This window comes from Erithacus rubecula, assembly GCF_903797595.1.
Source record: "Erithacus rubecula genome assembly, chromosome: 4".
Classification (NCBI taxonomy): Eukaryota; Metazoa; Chordata; class Aves; order Passeriformes; family Muscicapidae; genus Erithacus; species Erithacus rubecula.
Window position 1 is genome coordinate 50,238,102 of NC_136686.1, and position 27,259 is coordinate 50,265,360.

General features: G+C 38.0%; 1 protein-coding gene across 3 annotated transcripts; it reads left to right on the plus strand.

Annotated features, from left to right (window-relative positions):
- Window positions 1-151: 151 nt before the first annotated feature.
- TUBGCP6 (tubulin gamma complex component 6) lies at window positions 152-23,010 on the plus strand. 3 transcript variants are annotated; one of them, XM_079305248.1, is made up of 27 exons: window positions 152-183; window positions 495-596; window positions 695-1,506; window positions 2,961-3,124; window positions 3,799-4,009; window positions 4,519-4,692; window positions 5,738-5,859; window positions 6,182-6,257; window positions 6,697-6,806; window positions 8,692-8,783; window positions 8,877-9,016; window positions 10,600-10,749; window positions 11,307-11,388; window positions 11,466-11,554; window positions 11,727-11,842; window positions 12,457-12,595; window positions 12,678-12,794; window positions 13,037-14,345; window positions 14,760-14,815; window positions 15,073-15,265; window positions 15,531-15,699; window positions 17,027-17,168; window positions 18,144-18,338; window positions 18,583-18,715; window positions 18,941-19,154; window positions 20,237-20,436; window positions 22,199-23,010. In XM_079305248.1, the coding sequence occupies exons 3-27, from the start codon at window positions 760-762 to the stop codon at window positions 22,288-22,290; spliced, it is 5,232 nt and encodes a 1,743-aa protein (XP_079161374.1). In that variant the 5' UTR covers window positions 152-183; window positions 495-596; window positions 695-759; the 3' UTR covers window positions 22,291-23,010. The 3 variants fall into 3 exon arrangements, with proteins under 3 accessions (XP_079161374.1, XP_079161373.1, XP_079161375.1); XM_079305247.1 differs by lacking the exon at window positions 495-596; XM_079305249.1 differs by lacking the exons at window positions 152-183; window positions 495-596; window positions 2,961-3,124 and having other exon boundaries at window positions 1,290-1,506; window positions 22,199-22,671.
- Window positions 23,011-27,259: the final 4,249 nt, after the last annotated feature.

Below are 27,259 nucleotides of genomic sequence, written 5' to 3' on the forward strand. Positions count from 1 at the left end.
GGGGCTCTGAGGGGCGGGGCTCTGAGGGGCGGGGCGGGGCCCGAGGGGCGGGGCCCGAGGGGCGGGGCCCGAGGGGCGGGGCCCGAGGGGCGATACCGCGGCGCTCACTGGCAGGGGGCGGGCCCGGGCGCGCGCGGGTGACGTCGGCGGCGGCGCGTTGCCGGTGCCGCTGCAGCGCCGCAGGTACGGCCCGGGCGGCGGCCGAGGGCGGGAAGGGCGAGGGGAGGGTTGTCGCGCCGTGCTGGGGCCCAGCTGGATGCTCAGCTCCTCCCCGGCTGCCCTCGGTGGGTGCTCCGGAGCGCCCCAGCCATGGCGGGTGCCCTCCAGCCCAGCCGTGCGCTCGCCTCCGGTCACCATCACCGCCCGCGTCTTGCCCGCGGCTCAAGACCCTGCCGCGGGGGGAGGGAGGTGGTGGATGTCTCCGGGAAAAAGGTAGAGGTGTTCCCGCAGGAATCCGGGATTAGATCAGGACAGCGTTCTCTCTTTTATTTCAGTCTGCCGAGAAAAATTTGGCGTCTGGAGTTCAGCTTCCTGCACCATCACTTCACTGGTGATAAAGTGGGATTTTTATAGCTCATCCCCTAAATATGTGGGAAGTCAGTTCTCTTTTCGTTTGGGCTCAGTTCAAGTTAAAGCATACTCACCAATTTCTTATACACCTTACGAGTTTCTTCCTTTTCCTGATGTTTTCCAGGTTTTCCTTCCCATGAAATCAGAGACCCAGACTGTAGCTGCCAAAACCTGACATTTTCATTAGAAATGGAGAGCATTACACAGTTGTTCAGTGACTTGTGTGAAGCACACTTGACAGGTTTGCCATGGAAGGTTCACCTGGGCAGGCAGAAGATCAGCAAGAGAAGAGCGAAGCAAAATCTGAAAAGGATTGCTTATAATGCCCTGTTCATGAACCTTTTTCAAGATGAGGCTCGTAAGCTGCAATCAAACGTTTCCAAACTCCCAGTGAAAAACAAAATTTTGATGCTGTCTTTCAACTTGAGAGTTGCTGGTCTAGGTGCTCAAGCAGAGAGACTGGAGAATCTCGTGGAGGAACTGGAAACAGCTGAATGCTTGCCATTTACTGAAGTTAATTCTGTCTTAGATCTCTTAGTACAGCTTGCTGGAACAGGTCCTCCTCAGCTGGTACCACAAAAAAAGGACTATTTTCTGAACAACAAATACGTTGGGAGGAATGTCAAATACCAGGGTTATGACTATTATGATGTGAGTGTGTTTGAAGCTGACATACAGTCTCTGATAACAAACGAAGAATGTCAGTTCAACGACACAATTCAGCAGACACTTCAGATCATGGAGGCTGCGCCTGGCACTGGGCTCCCTGCCATAGGGCTGTTCTCACAGAGCTGTCCTGCTGGGGACAAGTTTGAGAAGGAAACACGTGTCTCACTCTTCGGTGCTCTTGTCCACAGCCGTACGTATGACATGGACATCAAGCTGGATTTGCCACCAGTGCCTGACAATGCAGATTTGTCTGGACTTGCAATTAAAGTATGGTATCATTTGTTTTGGACTAATGAGTGTATGCATGCTTTCATGTGTCACTTTGAAACTATAGAGTAAAATATAGGTGATAATTTAATTAGTGATAGAAGCATACCGCACTGGAATTTGAGATGGAGTAGGGATCCTTTCTTTTGCAGAGAACCAGATAAGCTTTTTGGAGATGCATGATAACAAAAACCTTGGTCTTGCCCTGTAGCTGTGTCAAAACCCATGATGTGGCCATATGCTTTATGAATTTAAGCCATCAGCTGTATCCATACATTCCCTGCCCTAGCAACCTTTCTGCTTGCATTTTTGCCTGCTTTGTCTAGTGAATTCCTCTGCATTGTGGATTACTTGTCAGTGCTCAGACTGACTCCCTAACCATCCCTGTTTGAATGTATGTGCTTTGCTGTTCAGATTGACTTACCTAACTTGCTGTATTGTTGTCTTGGCTTGTTATATCTTAAAGCATTTTTTCTGAGGTTTTTTTTCCCTTTGAATGGCCTATTGTCCTTTTACCTTTTCAGTGTCTGCAGGTTCTACTGTATCTTTTTTCCCCTTTTGCTGTCAGTTCTGTTTATTTTTGCTGATTTATTCTCATAGAAGTATGAGATACACTTCTAGAATTTTTTTTCATTCTTTCCATTTTTACGAGTGTAGGTAGGCTTATTTATAGCCTACCCTTAGATCCTCATCTTGTTTAACATATGGATAGATCTTTAATTCCTTTAATTTGGGGTCTGAATTGAAACTTGAAGGCAAACACATGAAACAGAGAAACCCCTTACCATTCAGTATTCACATTGGATGTAAATTGTAACCTAGAAGAAGCAGAACCTTTTTGAGTTAGTGGTGAACTCTTTCCATCAGACTGGAAAATTTGCAATTTCTTGATGAATATGCTGCTTTCTATGTGGGTGTGATTGTCTTACTAAAATTGAAGACAATTTTTCCCATATGGCTCCTGTTCAGTGGGAGTTGAGGATGTGACATATACACTGTTTGGACACTTAGAGATTTTCTGCATATGAATTAGGGAACAAACTACGTTAGTCATAGTTAACAAAATGTGTACAAGTTTGAAGATTTGGATGCTGGATCATTTACCTGGAACAAATAGCAGAGTAATATGGTTTTGTTAATGCTAGATACTGTTGAATGTCCATACCTCAGATTCTCAATTTGTAGAGTTATACGCTTGCCAAGCAAGAAAGTTTCAAGTTTAATACCAACAAATGTAGTATATTATTTTGAAAGTGATTTGTTTTTTATGTGTGGGCATTAATACCTAAGACTCATCAAATGAAGAGTGCCTACAATAAATTGATATAAAAGGAGAGTAGGTGAGAGAGGTTGGGTCACATTTGATCATGAATGATAGCAAAACATCTTTTTCTTTAGCAAATGTATCTTCAGTAAAATGCTTTCATGTCTGACATTTGAACTCTTTCTGACAGGTTCCCCAAAGTATAGACCAGTCAGAAGATGAGGGATTCCAGTCAGCATCCAATCTGACTCCTGATTCTCAGTCAGAGCCAAGCATCACTCCAGACATAGACTTGTGGGATGCAGTGCTTACATACGGACCCAGCAAACGAAGATGCTGGGAAAGAATTGGGTAGTATGTGTCTGATCTTACTGGTAAACTTACTATGCACCATATGCAAATGTGTGAAGGTGCATTGCACCTTAGTTCCACATCACCTCAGTATAAATAGTGAAATGAACATGTTTAATTCACAGGTTTCAGTGCACTACATTGATGAGGATAAAGGCGTAGAGGTTGTGTGGTTTCAACAAACTGGTTCTTAGAGTGCAGCAGTTCCATAGGAAGATATAAAATCATCTTTGTCAAAAAACGAAGGGATTAGCAAAACACTGTTTATGTGAAATGCAGCATTTTTCTAGCTGTTTTGACTTCTTATGTGCTATGCAATTTGTCTCAGTCTAAAATGATTCCATATTTTCAGTTTCAAAAGAGAAAGTGGTAATTGTAGAGCAGTAGAAGAATTAAATATCTCCCACTATATAAGCATAGAAGCAGCTGGTAGTTCTCTGTCAAGGATTCTGTCTCTGAACTGATGTTCCAATTATCTACACGTATTTCTTCTCTGTACTGAGTTTGAGCTATGGTTTCATTGACTAAATGCACATTCCCTTAAAAATGTATATTACAAGTGACTTTTCTGTGGGGAGGTCTGTGCAAAACTCTGAAATGCTATTTTCTTTCTGTGTGAGATGTATTTCCTTCTTTTCGCATAATCACCCTGTAATGTTGTGTTTACTCTGACACAGCCCACCTGGTAAAAAAGAGGAACCATATCTTACTGAAGCTGGGAGAGAAGCTTTTGACAAATTTTACAAACTTCGAGAAGGGGAATTGCAACTGTTTACTAGTACAGCTCTTCAGCTTCCTCAGCTTGTGCTGGTGAAAGAACCTGAACTGGTTAAGGATGTCTTGAATGTCCTCATTGGTGTGGTATCTACTACATTTTCACTCAACCAGGTAGGGAAGATTTTTATCTGCACTTCTTAGTCAAATCTTTTTGTTCTTTTCTTCATAGAGGTTTCCTTTTCAATACATTTATTTCTGCTGAGATCTTGTAGTTGTGGCTAGTGTTAAGAAGTTGGATATTGCCTGGTGTCAACAAGGCAGTATTTCTATATTGCAGTAATTATGCTACTGGAATAGGCTAAGAGTATTTGTAGTTCTCTAAAGGGAAGATAGGTTTATGAGTACTTGAAAATAGATGTGTAAATAATTTTGTAGATTGAATTTTCTTTAAGGAATTATATAATGAGTCTTATTCTGTATATTTTAAGGCATCATTCATACTTCTGCAATTTTGCTACAATTCAATGTTTGTCTCACTGTTCTAGCTATATACTCTCAGTCATCTGAGTCTAAACTCAGAATTTTCTATTATTTTTGTGTGTGTTTGCTATTTTAAATCAGAGCACAGCTCTGAAATAGTTGAATCTGCCTTTTTTTTTTCCTTCCCTATGTGCTCTTAGGCTGCTCAGTCCTTTGTGATAAAGGAGGGGGTCTATGTGTCTGGAACATCACCAGAGACAATGCATAACCTTCTCTCAGAAGTTGCAGAGTATGGAACCTACTACACACGGCTAAGTCGATTTTCTCTTCAGCCAGTTTTGGATTCTTCATACAGCAAAGGACTCGTGTTTCAGGTAAAACAATTGTATTTAGTCAACTAGAGTTAATGGGCCAATTATCTGAGGTAGAGAAGATGACCAATTTAATGCAAAGCTGGAATTTCTGCATTCTGCAAAACTGCAGAGTATTTTTAGTGTAATGCTCCATCCCAGGTCAGTAAGGAACAGTGGCACTGTATTTAAATCACAGCTCTCTGTTCTGAGGGCTTGCTTGTACTGAAACATGCAGTAAAATGTCTTTGTTACCCAAAGGCTGCTATGTTTAGCCATGTTGTTCTGTTGTGGACTAAAGAATTAGAATTTTAAAATCCTTTAAAAACCATACATACAGAGAGATGTATAAAATTCAAACACAAGAGCTTTCTTAGTATACTATGTGTATATATATGGGTTTTTTTTCAAAAATAGTAACTGAGGTAGAGAACTATGGTATTGAATAGCTTTAATTACTTTTACTTGGCTCAAAATTAAGTGCAAATTTTCCATGTCTGTCCTCTGTATATTATGTTGAGCTGTATGTACACTCTGTAACATCCGGTGATTTAATCTCTTTCTATTGCATAGAATTAAGTTAGAATTAGTTATGAAGATGTTCATTCTGAGTATTTGGTTTACAGTGATGTTATTCAATTTCTGTTAAGAAGGTCTCTTTGTTGGATAAAGTTCTAGATAAGTTTTTTGCAGTATCCAGTTTAGGCATAAAAGTAAGGAAGCAGATTTCCCTGGGTTGGTATTATAAGAATGAGGGGCTTCTCAAAGGACAAGTCAAAGAAGCTGAGCCAAGATATTTTATTTCACTGTGCATGGCTACAGGCTCTGTGCACTGCATGTGTGAAGGGTATAGAGGAGTCATCTTGCTCATTGGAATGTCTGAAATTGCATGGACCCTCATCTGCTCCTTTCTTTAGTGTACAAGCCCCCCTATTTGCATATGTTATTTATTTATAAAATATATGCCATATATTATAAAAGGTTTGTTTTCATGCCAATGCAATTGATGAGGGATATTGATAGACTGTTAATTTTCACAGTAAGACTAAATATTTTCTGTTCATATCAGGCATTCACAAGTGGACTGAGAAAATATCTTCAATATTACCGAGCCTGTGTTTTGTCAACACCTCCTACTTTAAGTCTTCTAACAATCAGCTTTCTATTCAGAAAATTAGGTCGTCAGCTGAGGTAAGAGAATGGTATTAAATGTTTAAGCTTTTCATAGCAGAAAAAGTGCAGTATCTTCATATACACTAAAAAAGACCATATTACATGGGCATTCTTACCTAGTCTATCAGTATTTTTTCTCTGTTTTACAGATTTTTTTTAATATCTAGCGTATTTTGGGGAAAACATACAAGGTCTTTATACTCAGTTTCTCTGTTATCCCTGTTACCATTCAGCAGATAGAGTATGATTGTTGTACAATATTCAAATTCAGTGAAGTTCATCACTGATCTTGGTGACTTCTGGTTGAAATTTTTTAATATGCTTTAATACTGTTTTTTAGGTATTTAGCTGAACTGTGTGGCATAGGAACAACGGCACTGGGGATCAGTGGTGGAGCTGGTGCTTCATTTCCTACGGTGATTTTTTGTTTGATGTTTTTATGTTTGTTTTGGGTTGAAATGTTAGTATTTTGCAATTTATGTTGGATTATTATCTTAAGTACTTAGTGTTGGTCTCTCTGCTAGCAAAGCTATGATCCTGGACCTCCTGTGAGAACACTGTGATCCTTTCTCCAGATGCTTAAAAATTTGGAAATTTGTCCAGTGTTTTCAATTCCTAAAGTAACAAAGGGCTCAAAATAAGCTTTCTAGTCATGTAAATCCAGCTCTATACGTACCTGTTTCACTCTAGAAATGGTAAAGTGAGCTTGAGGTAACTTGCTCAGGTAAAGTGATCTTAACTGATGGAGGAAATGAGATGAATCCTGCCTTCTGTGTCTAGTGAAATATATATGTATTTTTGTTATTAAAGTTGTGAAGTTTGTTGCCTAATGTTAAAATATTTTTAATTTTTTAGGGTGTTAAATTGCTTTCATATCTGTACAAAGAGGCTCTCAACAATTGTAGCAATGAGCATTATCCAGTTCTTCTGTCTTTGTTGAAGACAAGCTGTGAGCCATACACAAGGTGTGTCCATACTGTTCTCTGCATAATTGACTTTAAGAGTTATGAATTGGTAATCTGGTGAGTAACTCTGTGTGCTTAACAATGGCTTTTAATATTTTCAGAAAAAAATACGTGTTGTATATGCAGTATATATTAAAATTAATTAATATTGCTGTTCTGTTCTCTTAGCTCAATAACAATATAATGGGCTGTGTGTGGCTAGATTAGTAAATAAATATATGTAAATAAGACTTACTTCTTGCTTCTTGTCATAGAAATTCATACTGGAATATATGATTTGGATAAACTTTTTTTTTTTTTTCCCTCATACCTCAGTTAAAATCCTGAAACTGGAAACTGACAAGTTTATTTGTTGTACAAACTGGGGATGTTCATGCTTTTTTCCACTGTCTTTTTGTTGTGGGCTTTTTAGCAAAAGTGAATAAAATATTTGTTGTTTGTTAAATACATGTAACTAACTGATAATAGGAGTTAAAAGTAGAATTCCTTGGATTGCAACAGTTTTGTTAAGCAGCTCACATCAATTTCAAAATTACAGACATCTGAAGAGATGGTCAATTTTTTAATAGCTGTTTACACAAATTATAGCTGTAGTCCATCATCGTCATCGTCATCATTATTATTTGCAATGTTATGTAATAGATGTAAAAATACTTAGAAGAGAAAACAAAAGTCAGTAAAATGCTCTAAATTTAGGATTCCTCCCATAATACTTAGAAGAGAAAACAAAAGTCAGTAAAATGCTCTAAATTTAGGATTCCTCCCATGGCCACGCTTCTTGTGTTTCTTCCTTCTACATGAAATAATCTTCAGAGAAGTTTAATTTCAGATTTACCAGAAGCCTCACTGAAATTTCTTCACAGCTCTTACCCTGCTATTTATAGAAGGAAGGCAGATTTCTGAAATACCAAGGGCATCACATGGAACCTAAAAAAATCTGGATTGCTGCATTGATTCCTAAATTTGCTGCAGATATCTCTTGAAGCATCAATTATACATGATCAGGACTACCCTGGAAGGAAGCTTCTGTTATCTGCAAAAAGTGTTACCCACTCATTTTTTAACCTGGAAGAAATTAAATAATATAAGTTGTTGCTCAAATAAATCATAGAAGTATTTAATAATTTAATTGAAGACTTAATAATTTAAATGTTCTTAAACTTTTACTTAGAACCTTGAAGTTGAGCAGTGGTTGCTGTGTTAAATGCTTCCTCTTTGTTCCACAGTGTTAAGTAAAAATAAAAAAGAAAAGAAAGAAAAAAGAAAAAAAAAAGTCCTCCAAGAGCTCTGAGCCTTTTTATCTGTAGCCTCAGATTGTGTTGTGTAAAAATAGTGATTTTTTTATTTCTTCAGAAGTGTGGCTCACACAGGGAAAATATGAAAAAGCATGAATAAATATGCCAAAATAGTAGTTCTCATCATTGCATGTATATTAAAAATGCCTCTGGGTCTGGGGAAAAAGTGCTTGATATTGCACCTTTGTTTTATACCCTTTTAGTTTCTCCCTGCTGAAATCATCTCTGTTTAAAACAAATCCTTTCTGCTTTTCTCTTGCTCTGCCCTTGATGTGCTACAAAGTATTCTATACATTTTTTTAATATATTTGGTAAATTGATATGCAGGAATAAAATATTGTTTTAATTGATGCACTGTTCTTGTATATAATTATTGCTGAAGTATTCTATTAAAATAGTTTTAAAAAAGTGTAGAGCTACAATTCCTGTATATTTAAATTTCATTGTCACAGCACTTAATGGCTTTTTTTATCCTGCCTGTAGTTTGTCTTTTGAGATTTTAAAGAGCATACTAACTCCTTGGTTATAAAAAAGACAATGATGCAAGAGGATTGATTTTTCAATATTGTACTTTTTTTTTTTTTTTTCAGATTTATCTATGATTGGGTATACAGTGGTGTATTCAGGGATGTTTATGGAGAATTTATGATTCAGGTGAATGAGGATTATCTTTGTTTCAGAGGTACAGTATATACATGGAGCATTTCTAATTTACATAATTTTTGCTGTTTAATTAAATAACTAAAATATATATTTCCATCTTTTTGTTACATAGATAAACATTACTGGACTCATGGTTATGTTCTAATTTCAAAAGAAGTAGAAGACTGTGTCCCTGTATTTCTTAAACATATTGCTAATGATGTATACATATGTGGGAAAACCATAAACTTGCTGAAATTATGCTGTCCCAGGGTAAGTTTTGGGTTGCTTCCTTCCCATTAAATTGAGAAAATCATGTCACTCTAGAGCAGGAGTCTAGGTTTTTAGCAAGTTCACTCCTGTATCTAAACCCAGTAAGTAGGATCATGAAAGGCAGTTATTTGCTCTCTCTGTGTCCTGATCATCCACCTCTCTGCAGAAATATACATTTTAACACCATCAGATTTATTGTATACAATGCACATGCTGTATTTCTTTTCTTTTTATTAAAAGCAAAAATGTTTTAGGCATTCAAGCAAGTGCCTTCCATTTCTTGCACTACTCCTTTTTGGTTTAAAGCTGCTCACTTAACCAGGTCACAGCTCAGTTCTGCATAGCTCTTCCAGCTGTATCACTACATTTTCAATAGGTGTTTAAGTAGTTCTGTTTATTGGTATTTTGCAGAACAATTCTTGTTATTGATAAGAAAACCATGTTGAACTGCTTTGTGTCTTCCCTCTTCTCTCTATATGTCCAAAAATAAAACAAGCAGAGAGGTGTCTGAAGTCTGTAGACATTCCCAGGTAGCTACTGTTCTCTTTGAGATCAGAGCTGCTCAGTCTTCACAGAGCAGAGCAGCTCATTATCAGCTGTGTAGTGTCAGGTATAAGCCTGATACCTCAAGTGAAATGTCCCTCTGCCAGTTCTCCTGAGCCTGCTCTGCTAACCATTCCCAGACCATGACTCAGGTGTGCCAGTAGTACTAAGCTCTTTGTAAAAGTGGCAGCCATCATTTCCATGATAAGTTACAGCTTTATGCATTACTAGCACAGTATCTTCCCCTAAGTCATATGGCACCCAGGTTCAGTCATCTCCCATCTGAGAGTCAAGGCATATTTCATCCCTTTTTGATAATGTCCTCAAGACCTGAGTCTTCCCTTCTGCTTAGGCTAATACATTCCCAGGAATGCAGCCCATCTTCTGGGCTTTTACCAGTAGACTGGGAGAATCCAGTGTGAGTGTGCTTGTGCACTCATTGGGTTTTTTCTTTCAAGTTGTACTATCTGTTTCCTGCACTGAATAGAACAGCTTCAGAGATTTAGGAATGTTGAGGAGGACCAGGTATAGTTAAAGAATAGGCTCTCTGTGGTGTGCACTGGCCATGATTTTGAGAGTTTTGTTTTGTGCAGAGATCTCTCCTGTAGGGGTGTTAGTACTGTCCCAGAGAGTTCCTACTGGGTGGGGATCTGTGGGGATCTAAGTGAACAAAACCTAACTTTTGACAGGAGAGATGCATTCAGCATTGAGTTACTCATGCTCAGTTAATTTGGATATTCAGAAAAGGAAAGTTTGAGACATTTAGAACATGATTAGTATAAATGTATGTATTAGATTTTCAGCAGCAAAGACAGAACTCTAAGAATTTAACCTGTGATCCAAGTTGTGGAGCATTGTACCTTTGTCTCCTGCTTTGAATGACATAAATGCCAAAAGATGATACTAATAAAAGCTTTAGATCCTGCATGGAGATTTGTGTCAGTGTCTGGAAGCATGACTAAGTTAAAAAAATGTACAATGTGAATTCATAATTTTAAAATTTTAAAAATGCATGTAAAATGAAATTTCTCGTTTTTCAGCATTATATATGTTGGTCAGATATACCTGTTCCCCGGATTTCAGTTATTTTTTCACTTGAAGAACTGAAAGAAATAGAGAGAGATTGTGCAGTGTACGTAGGTCGAATGGAAAGAATTGCCCGATACAGTTCCATAAGCAAGGAGGAAAAGGTAAATGAATAAAGGAATAAATGCCTCATTACAAGTTTTTAAAAATAGTCAATTTTAATATTTGTTACAGTCTATAAAGAATTTGTGTTTACAGTCATACCCATAGTTTTTCATGGGTTAATTGCAGTTTTTAATTGCAGCAAATAAACTTACTTACTAGAGCTTTTAAAAGTATAGGTTTGTCCTATAGTGGAAAGACTGTTAGATTCTAATTTAACAATTGAGATCAGCTCATTAGTAACCAGATAAGACTATTTGTAATCTCCTTGGCTAATTGGTTTTTTCAGAACATTTTGCTACAAAGAGACTTCTGGCCTTCAGATTCCATCAATTTAATGTATATATCAGATGGATTTGATTTGTTTTAAAATGTGGAATATTGACTTTCAATACTAGTTTTTAGATTTTACATTTACTTATTTTATTCGTATTTTTTGTTGTATCAATTGGTTAATAACCATTACAAAATGTGCATCTGTCTTTGCAACAATGTATTTCAAATCTAAGATAATACAAAAAATTCCACCTTGGCTTTTTGGTTGATTTTTCTTTTTTAGGATTTGCGCATGGAAATTGCCAAACAAGAATTAATTGTTCATGCTCGGGAAACTGCTAGCAAAGTACTGAAAGCCATTAGTGGTAAGTTACAGTGGTATTTTATGTGCTTTCTAGTGAGTTTGTTAATGTAAACTAACAGTATTTTGATTTTAATACAGATAAGCAAATATCAGAACGAATGGCTTTGGATGCAAAGAAACGGGAACAATTTCAGAAGCTGAAAGAACAGTTTGCCAAGGACCAAGAGGTATCTCTCTGTGTTTCTAGAGGAAATTTGTATTTCTTAAAAATAAATGAAAGGATATGTTGTACTGAAGTTGAATTAGTAGCTCATGGTGTACAAATAAGAACTTCTTTTAGATTTGTGTGTTACAGCTGATGTTGAGAACGGCTTTTAAAAGTGTTAAATATTTATGCAGCGTCGTCTTGTGATAAAGCAGGAGGAGATTGATGATGATTTCAGCTATGCCCGAGAGCTCAGAGAGAGAGAAAAAAGACTGAAAGCTTTAGAAGAAGAACTGGAAAAAAAGGCAAGGTAAATGTATCTGAGTAGTCTTCAAAACCATCATAAAGATCTCAGGAAAAAATTATTGTATGTTAAAATTTATGGTACTAGTAACTCGCAGACATTGTTCTACAAGGGTAAGGTTTGCAGTTAGAAGATGGATGTAAGGATTTTTGGTAGTCTCTGAGCAATTTTGTTATGAATGGTTAGTGGCCAAAAAAATCTGAGACCCACTGATTTCTGCCAACTCTATCCAGTCTGCGCTTTGTTATAATCAAAATTTCAGGAATAAAATTTGGCTGCATCTTACAATTTAAAAGCAGAGCCCACAGCAAACACTTTATGCCAAAGCAGAAGTAAAAAGCAGGTAGAGTTAAATTGATATTTCCTTTTCTTCTGTTTCATCTAAAATTACTTAAGCCAAATGAATGACCTACTAAAAATAGCTATAGAAATAGATATTGACTAAAAATACAGTCCTGTGTTTTCCACCTGTTTGTTCTCTCTGACTGAAGCCTCTGGCTTCTACATTTCAAGAACCAATTCTCAGTTCTGAAGTGCTAAAAATTCTTAGTCTTTAGAAGGGAAGATGAAAATCAGAGTGCAAAAATTTATAACTTAGCTTTCTTTCTACCTTCATTTAGGCAGGAACTAATTGACCATTATAGCAAGCTTTCTGATGATGCAGCCCGTAGGGAGCAAAGAACATTATGGAAAATCCAGCGCCACAAGTTGGAAACAGCCCGTCTTAAGTTCCTGTTAGAAGATCAAAAACGCATTGAGGTATCTCTAAAAGGTTTAAGAAATGTAATTTAGAAAATTTGGTACTTGGTGCTTACAGACCTTTTTCTTTTTTTACTTGTAGGAAATGCTTGAAAAACTTCCAGATGGAAACTACAGGAGAAAATTAGATATTATTCCTTATAAAGAATGCCAGTCTGCTTTGGATAAAAACCCTGTTGAGAAAGATCCACCTTCACAAGTGAGTTTATTTTCTTACATAAACTTCAAATTGCTGTTCCAAGTTTCCCTAAATAGGGACTTCATTTCATGGTTCATTTCAATTCAGTAAACACAAGATTCATTGTAACAGCAAGGTGAGTAGTTATCATTTATAGCACATCAGAAAAATTGGAACATTTTAAATCCTGTAATAAAGGGATACCTTAACTAGTAGGTTGATATGTGACCAACCATACAGTCTAATAATTATTTCTTTTTTAGGTGTCTTTTGTGAAACCTCTGCATTCTAATGAGACAGTTGGCAGAAAAGAACCTGAGCCTGAACAGGGAAATGCTGCTTCTGCTGACAAAGCACTGCCCATGGCAGAGCCAGAAAATAATAATGCTGATGAGCATTTTGAGCCTAAAGCATCAGGATCTGAAAGCAATCTCCAAAATTCTGAGAAAGCACGCACTTCTCTGTACAGTGCTGAGTCAGTGCCTGAATCCAATGTGAATATAGAAGATTTCTTATCAAAGTCACAAGATGAACAGTCTATTGCCATTAGGATGCAGGGATCTTTGCTAGATGAAGCATTCCGAAATATTAACTCAGATCTTTCTGAGACTTTGCAAGTGGGTGAAAGTCAGCCTGTCTTGAAGGGAGCACCAGAAGAAGACAATGCACCATTGCATCAGCAAAGCGAGTATGATTTTAGTACAGTTCTCAGACCATCTGCAGCGTGGCAGGGACATGATGGAGTTGGGGAAAATGTGTTTGATGTGGACAACAGAAGGCCTCGGTGGAATATTCATGGACATGCATCTGATTCCAGCATTAGAGTGGGAGAATATGTACCTCAAGTGGACACTTACCAGCCACATCCAAGTCCTTATGGGCATTCTTCAGATTCCCATATAAAAAGCAGCTATACTTCTGAAGTTGAACCTAGACGACCCCGATGGAATATTCATGGACATGTTTCTGAAGCTCATATTAAAATTGGGGAATATGCTTCAGAGACAGAGACCTCAAGGCCCAGGTGGAACATCCATGGACATGCTTCAGAAGCCAATATTAAGATTGGAGAGTATGTGTCAAATGTAGCTCCTGCAAGGCCTCGATGGAGCAGCCATGGTCACGCATCTGATGCCAGCATCAAGGTTGGTGAGAACGTGTCCGAGGTGGTGCCATCCCGACCTCGTTGGAACATCCACGGGCACGCCTCACAGTCACACATCAGAATTGGAGAGCTGGTGTCGGATGCAGAGCCTGTGAAATCCCGCTGGAGCCCCTTTGGGCACGCATCCCAGTCAAGCATCCCGATAGGGAACTGGGCCCCATCCACAGAAAGTGATCCCATTCCTCATCGGAAAACCATTTCGGGTTCTTCATCCGACTCCACGGTTCAGACACTTCTGTACAGTGAAGAGTTGCCTCCTGCTGAAGGGAGCAGAAAGGAAGCAGAACCATCACAGGCTAAGGAAGAGACTTTGCCGCTGACAGAGATATCTGACAGTGTTACAGATTTTCCTGATGCCAATATTAAAGATGATAAAAAAGAAAATTCAATAGAAAAGAAACAAGAAGGTAAAATAAAATTAGGTTTATTCAGTCAGCATTTGTTTAAGGGCTTGTGAAAGTAACTGTTTATTTTCTAGATTGGTACTTTCTTCCTTTTTCCACTTAATTCTTTGCATGACTTTTCGTACAGTAATAGAATTCAGATGAAAGAATTTGAGCTTAGACTTGTCTCCTATATACAAGAAACAGCATTAAAAAAAATCTGTCCTGAAACTTTGTGAAACAGGACTTTTAAGGTCCTTAAGTAGAGAGCATGCATAAAACTGCCTGGGTGGGGCTGTGGTGAGGTACTGTTATTGGTGTGGTTGTTTCTGTGATAGTTTATACAGGAATTTTGAACAACTTTAGGAGCAGATCTGAGGTATGAACCAAGTATTATAAATAGATCTAAGTAAATGCTGACTTCAGTTGTATTTACAGTAACTGCAGATGTTGTCAACAAGGACCCTTCTCCAGATTCCTCACAGAGCTTACAGGTAAGAAACAAAAGTTATTGTTGAGAGGACTTCTTTTTCTTTTGAAGAATTGAGCACACTGGTAGTTAAGGTAATACACTTCTGTCTTAATCTAAGAGTCTTTGTAAAATCATATTGTTTTTACGTGTCTGAAACACAGGTGAGTAGACTCTTCTCTTTTTATTTGGAACAGCAAGGCAGTTACCTGTAAGAACACATTAAGCTTGAGCAGACAAAGCCAGCATCTCTCATAATATTTGTGTATTTATGAATTTTAGAGAGAAGAACCTGAAAAGGCCGTTCCACAAGATCCTGTGCCTCAAGAAACTTTATCTTCTGAAGCTAATGCTCCCACAACTAAGGAGGAGGATGGTGAAGAGGAAGATACTTGGAAGAAAGAACAAGCTTATTTGAAAGCCTTATCGGATCAGTATTGTATTGAAAAGTATCAAGATAGTTATGATTTGATGTGTGAGTAGAATTGTTGGAACAGTAGATCAATAGAAGGTGTGGTAAATTTAAGTAAGAAAGCTGAATGCCATGATTTACCAGTAAATTACCAATGTTATGAACTGCAATTGTCAAACAATTTGCTCCTAGGCTCAAAGATGAGGAATGCATTTCGACATGTTCATTTTCTAACCTAGAGGTGTTTATATACAATATACAATATACAGAGTGTTATTAAACTTCTGAAATATAATAACTTACCATGTTTGTATATTTTTAAATGTAGCAGAACCACCAGTTTCTCATCTCTTGCATCATGTGATACCAAGATCATACACGTTTCCTGTGGATCCTACGGTGCAGTCTGCAACAGATGAAACTGCTGTACAGCTGAGTGAGCTCTTGTCTCTGCCAGTGCTGATGAAACGTTCTATTACTGCTCCACTTGTATCTCAGTGAGTATTTGTTAGGAATTGTGCAGTTAATTTTGCAATTAATGTTGTATTCTATTTTGAGACTGGAGTTAGTTGCACGTATATTCTCTTAAATTTGCTCTTAGCTCCTAGAAGTAATTCAGTAAATGGTCCATTACTAATTAAAAAGTTTAGATCTTCATGATAAATAATAATAAAAACTTAGATGCTTGTGTGTAAATTAAAAATTTGAATGTCTGTTTGGAATGTAAGTGCTCAGAGGGAAGTCTTGTGTGCAGCAGTGATTTTGACACCATTAGTTCCATTGCCCTTTTAAAAAGAAGGTGTATTCTTTATAATATGTGTGCTAATTTGTATTTGAAAGATGAAAGATAATGGAGTAAAAAGAAATCTTTTCATTACTTGAAATTTCATATTGATCAGGGTATATTTCATGTTTCCATGGGAACTCCAGCTTTTAGCCTGTTTTGAGGTATAATAATGTTCTTGTTACTATTGGGATGTATAAGAAAACCACACATATGTTAGACGGTTTAATTACTATGTCTAATCATATTTTAAATATGTTTCAATATTAAATTTAAACCATTAAATTAAAACTAAAAGAATTAGTTGTTACTTTGTGCAAGATTAGTTTTTGTCATGAAAATAATTATTCACAGACACTTTTTTTGGAATCTGCTTTCCTGTAAGTTCCCATCTGTTAGCTCTGAGTATGCTATACCCAAAGTTTGGTGCAATGTAGAAGATGTTATTGTCTAACTAATTTTTAAACAGCTGGTTGGCTACCAGGATGACCTGTGTACAGATTCACATATTTAGCAAACTGAGCCTGAGTTTTTGTGCTGCCAGAATTACCCTATCCCTGATAGGCAAGTTAAATTATTTAGAGCTAGGTTGAATACCTACATTGTACTGTAGACTGTAGTATAGATCTGCCCTTAATATCTGGTGAAAGAGCTTTTTCAATATATTTTCAATATATTTTCAGTATATTCTTACTGAGGATTTAACAGTCTCTTAATTTGTGTAGTTGACAGAGATAACAATTCTGTTAATAAAATGTTGCTCCAGGTCCAGCAGCATTTTCTAAAGATCATTTTGTGTATACAGTCTTAAAATATTTCCCCAGTATTTTTCAGAACCCAGCTGCCTGAAGTGGTAGGTTTTAATGCTGGTATATAATGGGTGAAGATTTTTTGTCTCATGTTTTTTGCCTGTATGAATAACATCTTGTCTTAGCACAGTTAAGTACTAGAGCATTAATCTGATGTAGCCACAGCTGAATGTTACAATAAGGAAGGAGTTGTATGTAAGCTTAATACCTTTTCTGTGTTTTTATTTGTAGTGTTTCTCTTGTGAACAAAGCAATAGTTGATTACTACTTCGTGGAGCTGAACGTAGAGAAGCATTTTGAAGCATTGAGACACTTTTTGTTAATGGAAGATGGGGAGTTTGCTCAGTCACTCAGTGACCTGTTGTTTGAAAAGGTATTTGCTTTGTTGTCTTAACCCCAGTGTTTGGGTTGTCTGCTTTACCTTGATGCCTCTGAACTGGTTTGGATGGGAATCAGGGAATGCTGTGAATTAGAATCCTGGCTTGTGGAGTTTTCCTCTTTTGTACTGTGTGGAGAAATCTGCAAACAAGTGTTGTAGTAGTGTTGTAAGCATAGAGAGTGTTGGGCAGATAAGCACTCAGGGAAGGATATTTCACTCTTTCCTGTGAAAACTGCTGCACTGTTGCTGTCCCCTCCTGTCTGCTGGCAGCAAGGCTGGAAGAGCCTGTTGCCATTGGCTCAAATCCAGTGGAAAGGCCTGTGTTGCAAGCTACCTGCTCTTACCTTAAATATCCTCAAACAGAGAGCAGAGGGGAGGGTGTGTGAAGAGAGTGCTGGGCCCTCTGATGAGGCAGCATTTTCATGACTTGCTGCTGTGTTCATGGGGAAGACAGTAAGGTAGGAGAGAGAGCCTATGTATAGGGTTGGTATAGATGGTTGCCTGTAGAGATAGGTGGCTGGAGGAGAGTTCATGCATTTCTGAATCCTGGAAATGCTTTAGACCCAACTAGGGGCAGCACTTGGGGATTTAGACTTGATGAATAGCTTTGTTTATAAACCTCTGAGAGTGCTGAGGTGATGAGATAGGCAGATTCAAGTCAGATAAATTTGTTGGGTACCTGGCTTTCTAAAGATTCTGTTCCCTGCAGGAGGAACTTGTAGCAGCTCCTGAACCACAGCAGACATAGATCAATCAGTGTAGATATGAGATTACCTTCATGCTGTGAACAGAAGATAGTTCAGAAGTTGCTTCCTTACACTGTTCATGCATCCCTATGGCAGAAGTAAAAACTTCCAATCAAGGCAGTATGGTCACCACTTTACCATTGTGCATTAATTCACTTATGTTCAACAGCCAAGACTTCTTATTAATATGGTATAATTAGGACTTTTTTTTTTTTATCTCTAGCTTGGATCAGGACAAACACCTGGTGAATTGCTGAATCCATTGGTTCTTAATTCAATCCTAAATAAAGCACTACAATACAGTCTTCATGGTGACACCCAGCTTGCTTCCAATCTTTCTTTTGCCCTCAAGTATCTCCCAGAAATGTTCAAGCCCAATGCACCAGATGCTCTGAGTTGCTTAGAGCTCAGGTACAAGGTAAGGAGGCATGGAGCAAGGTGGAATACTGAAGTTATGCCATGGTTTTTATGTACAGTGGTAAAGTGAGTATGTTAATAAGAATGGAGTAAAATAATGTGTAATGGGAACTATGGGATTTACTTAGCCTGACCATTGCATTACATTACTAAAATACATAATAATTGTTGAAATACTTGTATTTGAAATAATGTTATAATTTCTAATAAAAATGTAGTATGATCAGCACTGTTATTTCTTGTAGGTTGACTGGCCTCTGAACATTGTCATTACTGAGAGCTGCATGAACAAATACAACAAGATTTTCTCCTTTTTGCTTCAGCTGAAGCACATGGTGTGGACTCTCAAGGATGTTTGGTTTCACTTAAAGCGCACTGGTATGTGTGACTAGTGAATGAGGGAGCATGTTTAAAATGCTTCAGCACCCTCTGCTAGACAATTGCTTATATACACTCATGTCAAACTTCAAAAGCCACAACTTTCTTAAAAATCTTCCTTGGCATTTTAAACAGACTCCACTAATAAAAACCTTTATTCCTTTAAAAATTCTGATTTTTAGATGGTCTCTGTGGCTGATAATCTATTTCTGCTTTTATTTTCAGCTTTAGTGAGTCGTGCATCAAATTCTGTTCAGTTTCGACAGCTCCAGCTGTATAAACATGAGATGCAGCATTTTGTGAAAGTAATTCAAGGTTACATTGCTAATCAGATTCTTCATGTTACATGGTGTGAATTTGGAAACAAACTGTCTTCTGTGGGCAACCTAGAAGAAATTCACAGAACGCATGCTGAATACCTCAACAAAGCAATCTTCAGGCAAGCTACCATACTGACTTTTACTTCAAATACATGTTAAGGGAGTGGCAAGTCCTAGCCTAATGTATTTGTTCAAAACTGACTTTTACATGACACATTAAGTGGCCTTTACATATGAAAGAGTTCTAATGTAAGAAGCAAACTTCATGGCATCTCACAAGGTCTGTATTTCAATACTTTTTCTCAGTTATCCATCCTTTTCATTTCCCTGGACTCCTTGAGTTACCTCCCACTCCTGTTCACCATGCCTCTGCAAGCTTCCACTCTACTCAGGACAACTCTAAACTAAGAGCCTAAACCAAGGGCACACAGGGCACAGTTTTTTTTCTTTCACTCTGTCCATTGTAGATTACTGCTGTTTCATTCATCATGAGTAGTGTGCACAATAAGCCTTGCTAAGGATGCAAAATGCATCTCCTGTACAATGTATGTGCTTTTAATGTATAAGCAGTGACTGGGGCTGGACTTTAAAAGGACAAAAAGATGCCTCTGTCTAGATTTATGTGCAGTGCAACAGACACCTGTCTTTTAGGAATCTCAGGCTTTTAGCCCCTTAGTTACTGCTTGTAGGGCAGAGGACTGGTGTGACTAAAAGGAAAGGAGCAGGAGTTTATTTGGTTTCTTTTTGAAGAGTGTACACGGAAATGATGAAGTGGTGAAGTGGTGAGATGGAGGGAGATGAAAAGGAGCAGAATTATAAACAAAAAAGAAATGTCTTCTTTCATGTCTCTCTTTTAATCAGAAAAGACTTGTCTAGAGATGCTGTTTGGATGGCAGGTGGTGAGATGCGAGGAGATTAAAGTTTAAGGAAACTCAGAGCATGGTGTTGGTAAATGTCATCTCTTTTGCAAAGGCAGATGGCATTCTAGAAATCAGATACTCTAGGGCAAATACAAGTCTCTTGGAAGTGCAAGTAAACTGTTTTAGATTTAGGCCCCTTGTTTAAAATTTGTTGGCTGCAGTCTTGGGGATTTTTTAAAGCAATTATCTTTAACCTAAAGGATTGTCACTCCTTTGTATTTCTAGTCTTACAACCAATAAATTGCATCAACTAATTTTTGAAGTTGTTTGTGTTCTCTTAGGGGTCTGTTGACAGAGAAGGCAGCCCCTGTGATGAACATTATCCACAGCATCTTCAGCCTCATTTTGAAGTTCCGCAGCCAGCTCATCTCCCAGTCGTGGAGCTTCGATGCAGGGAAGCAAATGGCTGTTCATCCCAACTTTGGTCTGATGCAGCAGTCATACAACACCTTCAAGTACTACTCCCATTTCTTATTCAAAGGTAAGAAATTGCATAAATTCTAGATAGAAGAAAAGGGCAACTGGAGTGTTTTGGTAGTATAATGTAGAAGTAGGAATATTTGTATACTTAGGGAGTGTTGGAAGTGTAGTTCCCAAATGAAAACTGCATTATTGTGGTTTGCCAAGATCAGCATATGCATCAATTAAGATGTCCACACAAGAAATCTAACAGATATTTCAAAACTGACTGTAAGTTTTTGCTGATTTACAAATAAGTATTTGGTATTTAGCTGTACTTACGTGCATGCATTTTTTTCTTTTCTCTGGAATTGAGTTCTGGAACTTTCAGCAATGAGAGATAGTTAAATACCACTTAGAAGTGATTTTAGATATTTATGCAGTAGTTGAGTTTTGCCACTGATATGAAATTTGGGAATTAATGATTCCCATGTTGGACTAAAGCTCAGAGGGCCTCCCAGCACATGCTCCAGGCAAGTTTTTCAACTATGTGGATCATTTGCCAAGTGTTCTTTCCTTTACCATGTTAAAATTTCATCTCACTGTCAGCTTAGGCTATAATGTGCTGAAATGGTTACCTTCCATTTGTCTTTCAGATCTTGCTTGTGTTTTAGTACATTACTAATCCTTCCTCTAGTATAAAGGTGGTTTGTGGGGTCTGGGTTCCTTTTGTTTTTTTAGAAAATCTTGAATTCCTGAAGGAGGTGCAACTGCTTTTCTTAGATCTATTTTTCTAGACTATTTCCTAGTTCAGACTATATTCTTCAGGAAATGAGCTGCCCTTTTTATTCTTTAAGGGTGTCCAAAAATGGTATCAAAGGACCAAAACCAAATATTTCAGGATGAGTTAGAATGGCTGCTTCCACATTCTACAGGAAATCAGAGCACCTGTGGGAGCCACCTAAGCCCATACTACGAGATCTATGCTTGCTTCATGGACAGAGATTAATAGAGCATTCCGTAAGGAAATCTGATGAGTGACCCAGTTTTTTACACACTCTTTATTAAGCACTACAAAACAAATATGTGCTTGTTCATCTCCACTTGTACCTTCAGTCACTATGTATTGTAAAATGCTCTTTTTCCACAGTGGGTTGATCCAGAATCCATTGAAAGCCAATACAAAGTTGTCTGGACTTCAATGGCTTTGGCTCGGGCCCTTCTAATAATACACCTCCCCTTCTTCCTTGCATGCTGCTGCTTGCTAATTCCCTTGGTATTAGTGCATGGGATGTTTGTGAGCTTAGGGAGTTTCTATTTCCTTTGTAATTCAGGATGTTTAGAGCAGTTGGTTTGTTCATTGAGTGTGAGGGGTTTGTCCTAGGAATTTCTCTTTGGTTTTTCTCTCACAACGGAGTTTGCTCAAGAAAACTTCAGCAGAGCTGCTTCTTTCACAGAGGTCTCCTGAGGACCTAAACATGCTTCCTGGTCAGTTGAAATTATGATAGGAACACACCATCTTATTATGAAAGACTCTGTGATTTTTGTGTTTCTATGAAACCAACTTGTTGAGGACATGCTTTGTTAGAATAATGCACTTTCACTCAGAACTGACACATAGTCTTTCTTTTGCTTTTATTTGAAATATTTTATGATTCCAGAAAGAAATACTGGACTTTTCTTAGGTTAAAATATACATTTGTTGCTATTATTCTCAGATTTTTGCATTATGTTTTTTGTTTGTTTGTTTGTTTGTTTTAATTAAAAGGCATAGATGTTGTCAAGGATGAATTTACAATATTAATCTTAGTTGAAACTTACTTAATTTTTTTATTTTCTTCCAGTGGTAACAAAGCTTGTAAATAGAGGATACCAACCACACTTGGAGGACTTTCTGCTGCGAATTAACTTTAATAACTACTACAAAGATAATTGAACTCTATAGAGCAAGGATCACTGATAGCACAGTAAAACAGAAACTGTATGTATACACTTATGATTTATAAAAGCTTATACAAATGCCATGCAGGAGGCATTTTTCTTCAGTGAAATAATCTGCCATCTAAAAGCTTGAAGAGTATAACCACCATATACAGAGCATGATGATTCTTAAAATCCACTAAACCTGCCAGTTGTTTGATCTGCTAAAAATTCATATTGTCATTATTGCAGAGATAGAAGAGCTGTGTGCCTGGCCTTAACACAGGAGAGAGAACAAAACTGTATATCTGTGAATGTGTAAATGTTGTATCTTCAGTGGTGTGAATTTCCTTTAATGTAAATACATGTATGTGAAATAAATAAACAGATACTTTCTAAAACTGTTGAGAGATGGGTATGAGGTACAAATGTTCCAGATACTAGTACCTGTTATTTAATGTGGTTTATTTTCAAACTGATATTAATTCTTAATCTAAATATTACTAGTTTTTCAGACTTAGTCACAGTGGAAGAGGATGTGCCAAGGTGGTCTGCTAGGAGATGCAATATCTGAGTATTCAAGCACTTGGTGGTTGTTGGAACATTTGTGCCAAACTTAGTTTCTTTATCCTTGATTTAAACTATGCATCTTATTTTGTGGTGATTATTTAAAACACCTAAACCAGAAATTCAGCATCACTAAGGCAAAATAAAGCTGTAATTCCCAATATATTCCAACTACTGCTTTCAACTGAAGGCTATTTACATAATTTTCCTTTTCCCTCCTTTTTTCCCTTGTATTGTGAGAAGAGACAGTTGAACTTTTAATGTCATAATATGAGAATGTTATAGAGAGGCAGACAGCTTTGAAATATGTTAGTTTTGAGATTCTGAAGTCATGGTTGGTTAAAATGGGGATATATTAATGTCTGATTAGGGGACAGTTATTTAAAGCTACAGGCCTAGCTGGCATGTTACCAGGAGTATGGATTATGAATAAGATTATTTTATGATGTATAGATAGTTTTATGATTTTTTTCTGAACAAGAAATAAGTATTAGAGACAGAATATACCAACTGTGCAGCTGACCTGAATGTTTCTGCTCTGATTCCAAAGTCAGTGTGAAAACATGGTAGTGCACAGTTGTAACATACATCCTCTATGCTGTTTCTTTATCTGTGCTGTATTTAATTAACACTGCCTCTTGCTCTACAGAAAGGGGGTTGAAGAGCAAGTGGCTTGCAGACTGAGCTGTTTTGTTGCCCAGGGAGGCAGAGACCTATTTGTTCACCTAATTTGTTCTTCAGGAATTTACAGGACTGGGAGTGTACATGCAGGCTTGGCTTCTGGTGCAGACTGCTGTCTTGTCCTGAAGCCACTGGTGTTTGGGAGCAGCATCTGATGTTTGGGACCTTGTTGCTGTAGAAAGACCCATCGAGGATGATCTGAGTCCCATGGTTTGCCTGGGGCAGACTTTTAACATAAACACAAGCAGTAACACACACAAAGGTGATCATGGAAATACTGCTTGGACTTACCCTCCCTCTGCCTGGGGATAAATGGGGACTCTGCCACCCCTGCTGTGAATTTATCCTCCCTCTTACTAAATGGAATTGCACATTCTGTTGTGCTCTGTCTTCCTGAAATCACCCACTGGGCAACAACTGAGACTAATTATCATGGCCTGTAGCTTCAAATCACTCAATGTTGAATGTATTCAAGAAAATCTTAGAATCTGGTCTTGCTTCTCTGCATCATAAATAGAAGTACTATTAGTGGTCTGTGTACCAGAATTTGGGAACTGGGGCCTTAGTGCATAGCCCAAGGCAGGCTTCAAGTGAGTCTTCATTCATGCTTTTGATGATTCCTAGAGCTGCAACTCTATCTCTTCTGTAACAAGCCATGAAAAGAAACGTCTTGAAGTCTAGACAATGGATTAATAGTTTCTCTGTATATATAGGCGGTGTTAAAACTTGGAATCAAAGTTTACTTTGTATCAAGCCTTGGCTATGTGTTTTTTATCTAGGGAGTACAAAGAGATTCTGCACGCTTAGCTTAGAAAACCTGACTTCTCCCACTTCTTTGATTTTCTGCTTCCCTTTTAATAAATCTGCTGCAGGAACTGCACCAACAAAAATGGTGCAGCCTGCACTCACATCTGTCTGGAGCTTTATCACAGCCCCTCATGTCCTTTGATTTACATGACATGATATCTGTGCTGCACACAGGGTGGTCAATCCTCCAGCTCCACAGCTGGTGTCAGGGTGAGGGAAAACAGAGATGGGGCCAAATGCAACATTTGTATACAGGTGACAGAACTGAGAACTGTAACTCCACACTAAAAACCTCCCACTGTCAATGCAGGAAGAATAAAGCCAAATGATAAGATGTAACCATGTAACCAAGGTAGCAGCAGCATTATTTAGAATACAGACTGTGTCATCATACACTGGATGTGACACCATTGTGAAACCCTCCTGTTGGGTTCACATCTGTGGACAGTATGGTTAACAGCAAAGCTTTCAGGAAACAGGCATGAACAAGAATATTAAAATTGCAATTTTTATTAACTTTAATAAAAGAATGAAATCTGTAGCACTTATTTGGGGGAAAAAAACCCCAACCTAACCCACAAACAAACAAAAAACCTCCCCAGCAACCCACACAACATTCCAAAATAAAAGCTGACAGTGAAATATTCAGCAACTATAGATTTACAAGCTGATGAAGCAGAGTTACGGTGAAATCTTACCAAGTCATGAAAGGAGTCCCACTATCATGTGAGACTATCCAGAGATTCATCTCCAAGAGGCTTTCATTTCAGTTTTGTAATGTGGGTGCCACCACTTGATTTTATGCAAGGGTACTTCAGGAGATATGGTATAGCCACAGGCTAAGCCTAATCAAGTATTTCCACAGAAAGCTTTTGATAAGAAGATTCACCACTTCATTTTGAGTACAACTCCATGGCTTTTCTATATGCAGAATATTTGACTAGTAATAAATATTACTTTCAGAACCTATTGCAAATACAAGGAATAAAACTCAAGAATCAAATTATGAGTCAAGTATTTAGATTCCCAAAGGCTATAAGTTGTACTCCCTTCTCTCTGAAGAACTGAACTAAGTGATAACATTCTATTCTGAACAAAATTTCACCTAATTGTGCTGAAAAACCTGCTTCCACACTGCTCCAAGAACAAGAACAGAAGAAACTATCATGAGAGATCAAACTACAACCCACCTGCTGAAATGAGAGTGCTGTAAGAGCACAAGCATTCCTCTTGGCTCTGGATCATCATGTTTCTTCACACATAAAGCAATGACATTATTGCATGCCCTGGGGAACCAAGCACTTGGATGTCAGTGCAGCTGGAACATGTGAAAATCTCCTGAGCTTCTACCTGTTGGTGAACATCTATTACACATAACTGAGTGGCACGCCAAAGCAGCCACACCAAGGGGCTGCATTAATCATTCCAACCCTGCTGGACCTCTTGCACTCCAACAACATGAAAGCAAAGAATGTTTAGCAGCAAATATCACTGCATTTGCATTTCTCACTGTAACATTAATTTTCCCTTTTAAGGATAAGGTAATCGCTAATAAATTATTCCAAAGTTTCTCTTTCCATGATTTTGGCAATATAGGTGCACAATAATTTGGTAGTTAATTCAAATTCTTGTATGTCCAAACACACAGTTACAATATTCTTCTCCTCCTCTATGCCATTATTAATAGAGACCAACTCAACTCCCCCAAATTATTATCACAATGCCATTAAAAAGACTTGATTCCTTAAGCATGGTTAAGAATCATTACGTTTTACAGCATTTTGTTAAGCAAAAAGTTTGGACAGAGCTCCTCTAAAACTCTGTTCACCTCTGCATCCCAAGAAATAGAAAGAAAGAAACTTAGAAACAAAATCAGCACAGTTATGTTGATCAGTTTGGTGCAACTTCTCCTTCCACTACTTCATTGTGAACCAGGGACACTGTAGGAGACCACAGGTTCTGCAAGGGGATGTCTCAAGTATATTTCAAATTGCTGACACACTTTCTCTCCCTGATGCAGTTCTGTTTGCCCAGCACTGACTTTCTGCTGAAGTTTCCATTAAATGGTTTGGTTCCAGTAACCCAAATTTAAAGGAAGGAGAGTCCTCAAAGAAAGCCTCAAAATCCCATAAAAATTGATTATTTCCAGAAGACCTCTTTCAACTACATCATTCTTCCATGGGCTAGGTAATATATATAGCTAGTTCATCCTTTCCTGTAAGGACTTCAAAATCACACAGAAAGTGCTGTGCTTGTCAGACATCATCATTTGTCCCAAATCAGTTCTTCCAGCTCCAAAACAGAGCGAATGTTTACATTCAAAGCATGCCCTATGTCCTCTGACAGCAAGGACAAACTATTAGTACAGACAGATAAGCAACAGTCCAACTGTTCTCCCTGTTTGCTGACAACTCATATTGAGGAAGACTTAAAAAAACACAATTCAACCCGAGCTGATTCCAAGTTTGCACAGGGTAGCAGAAGAATTTCCTTGAGGACACAGGAATCACAGTGTGAGACAGCAGTCTCTTTGGCAAGAGAAGCCTTTGCATTTAACCAAACCTTTCAGGTGTCTGAACTAGTAACCCAGTCCTTCAAAAAGAAGTTCCAAAAGCTAACTACAGAACAATATTCCTCTGATGATGTGGCAATAATGGCAATCTGTTGGAAGATAAGTTGAAAGGATAGCACAGAAGGCAATCTCTCCTGATGAATTACAGCTGCACTGGTTACTGAGGAAACATCTGTGCCTGCCCAATGAGTTTGGGTGTTATAAAAGAGTGGGCCAGCTGGCCACTAGTTGCAGCTGGAGCTTGAGAAGCAGGGTTTGCAGTAGTTTGGGATGGAGGCTGCTGGCTGTGCTGTGAGGAGGTAAAGGACAGACAAGGTAAGAAGATGCTGTGAGGGACAGACAGGGTTAGGTGGCTGGG

What these genes read in the sequence shown, in the direction of transcription:
- TUBGCP6 (XM_079305248.1), top strand. Translation starts at nt 760, where the DNA reads ATGGAGAGCATTACACAGTTGTTCAGTGACTTGTGTGAAGCACACTTG. An exon ending in GGATTATCTTTGTTTCAGAG is followed by an intron (nt 8,784 to 8,876) that starts GTACAGTATATA and finishes TTTGTTACATAG; the next exon opens with ATAAACATTACTGGACTCAT. An exon ending in GCTTAGAGCTCAGGTACAAG is followed by an intron (nt 18,339 to 18,582) that starts GTAAGGAGGCAT and finishes TATTTCTTGTAG; the next exon opens with GTTGACTGGCCTCTGAACAT.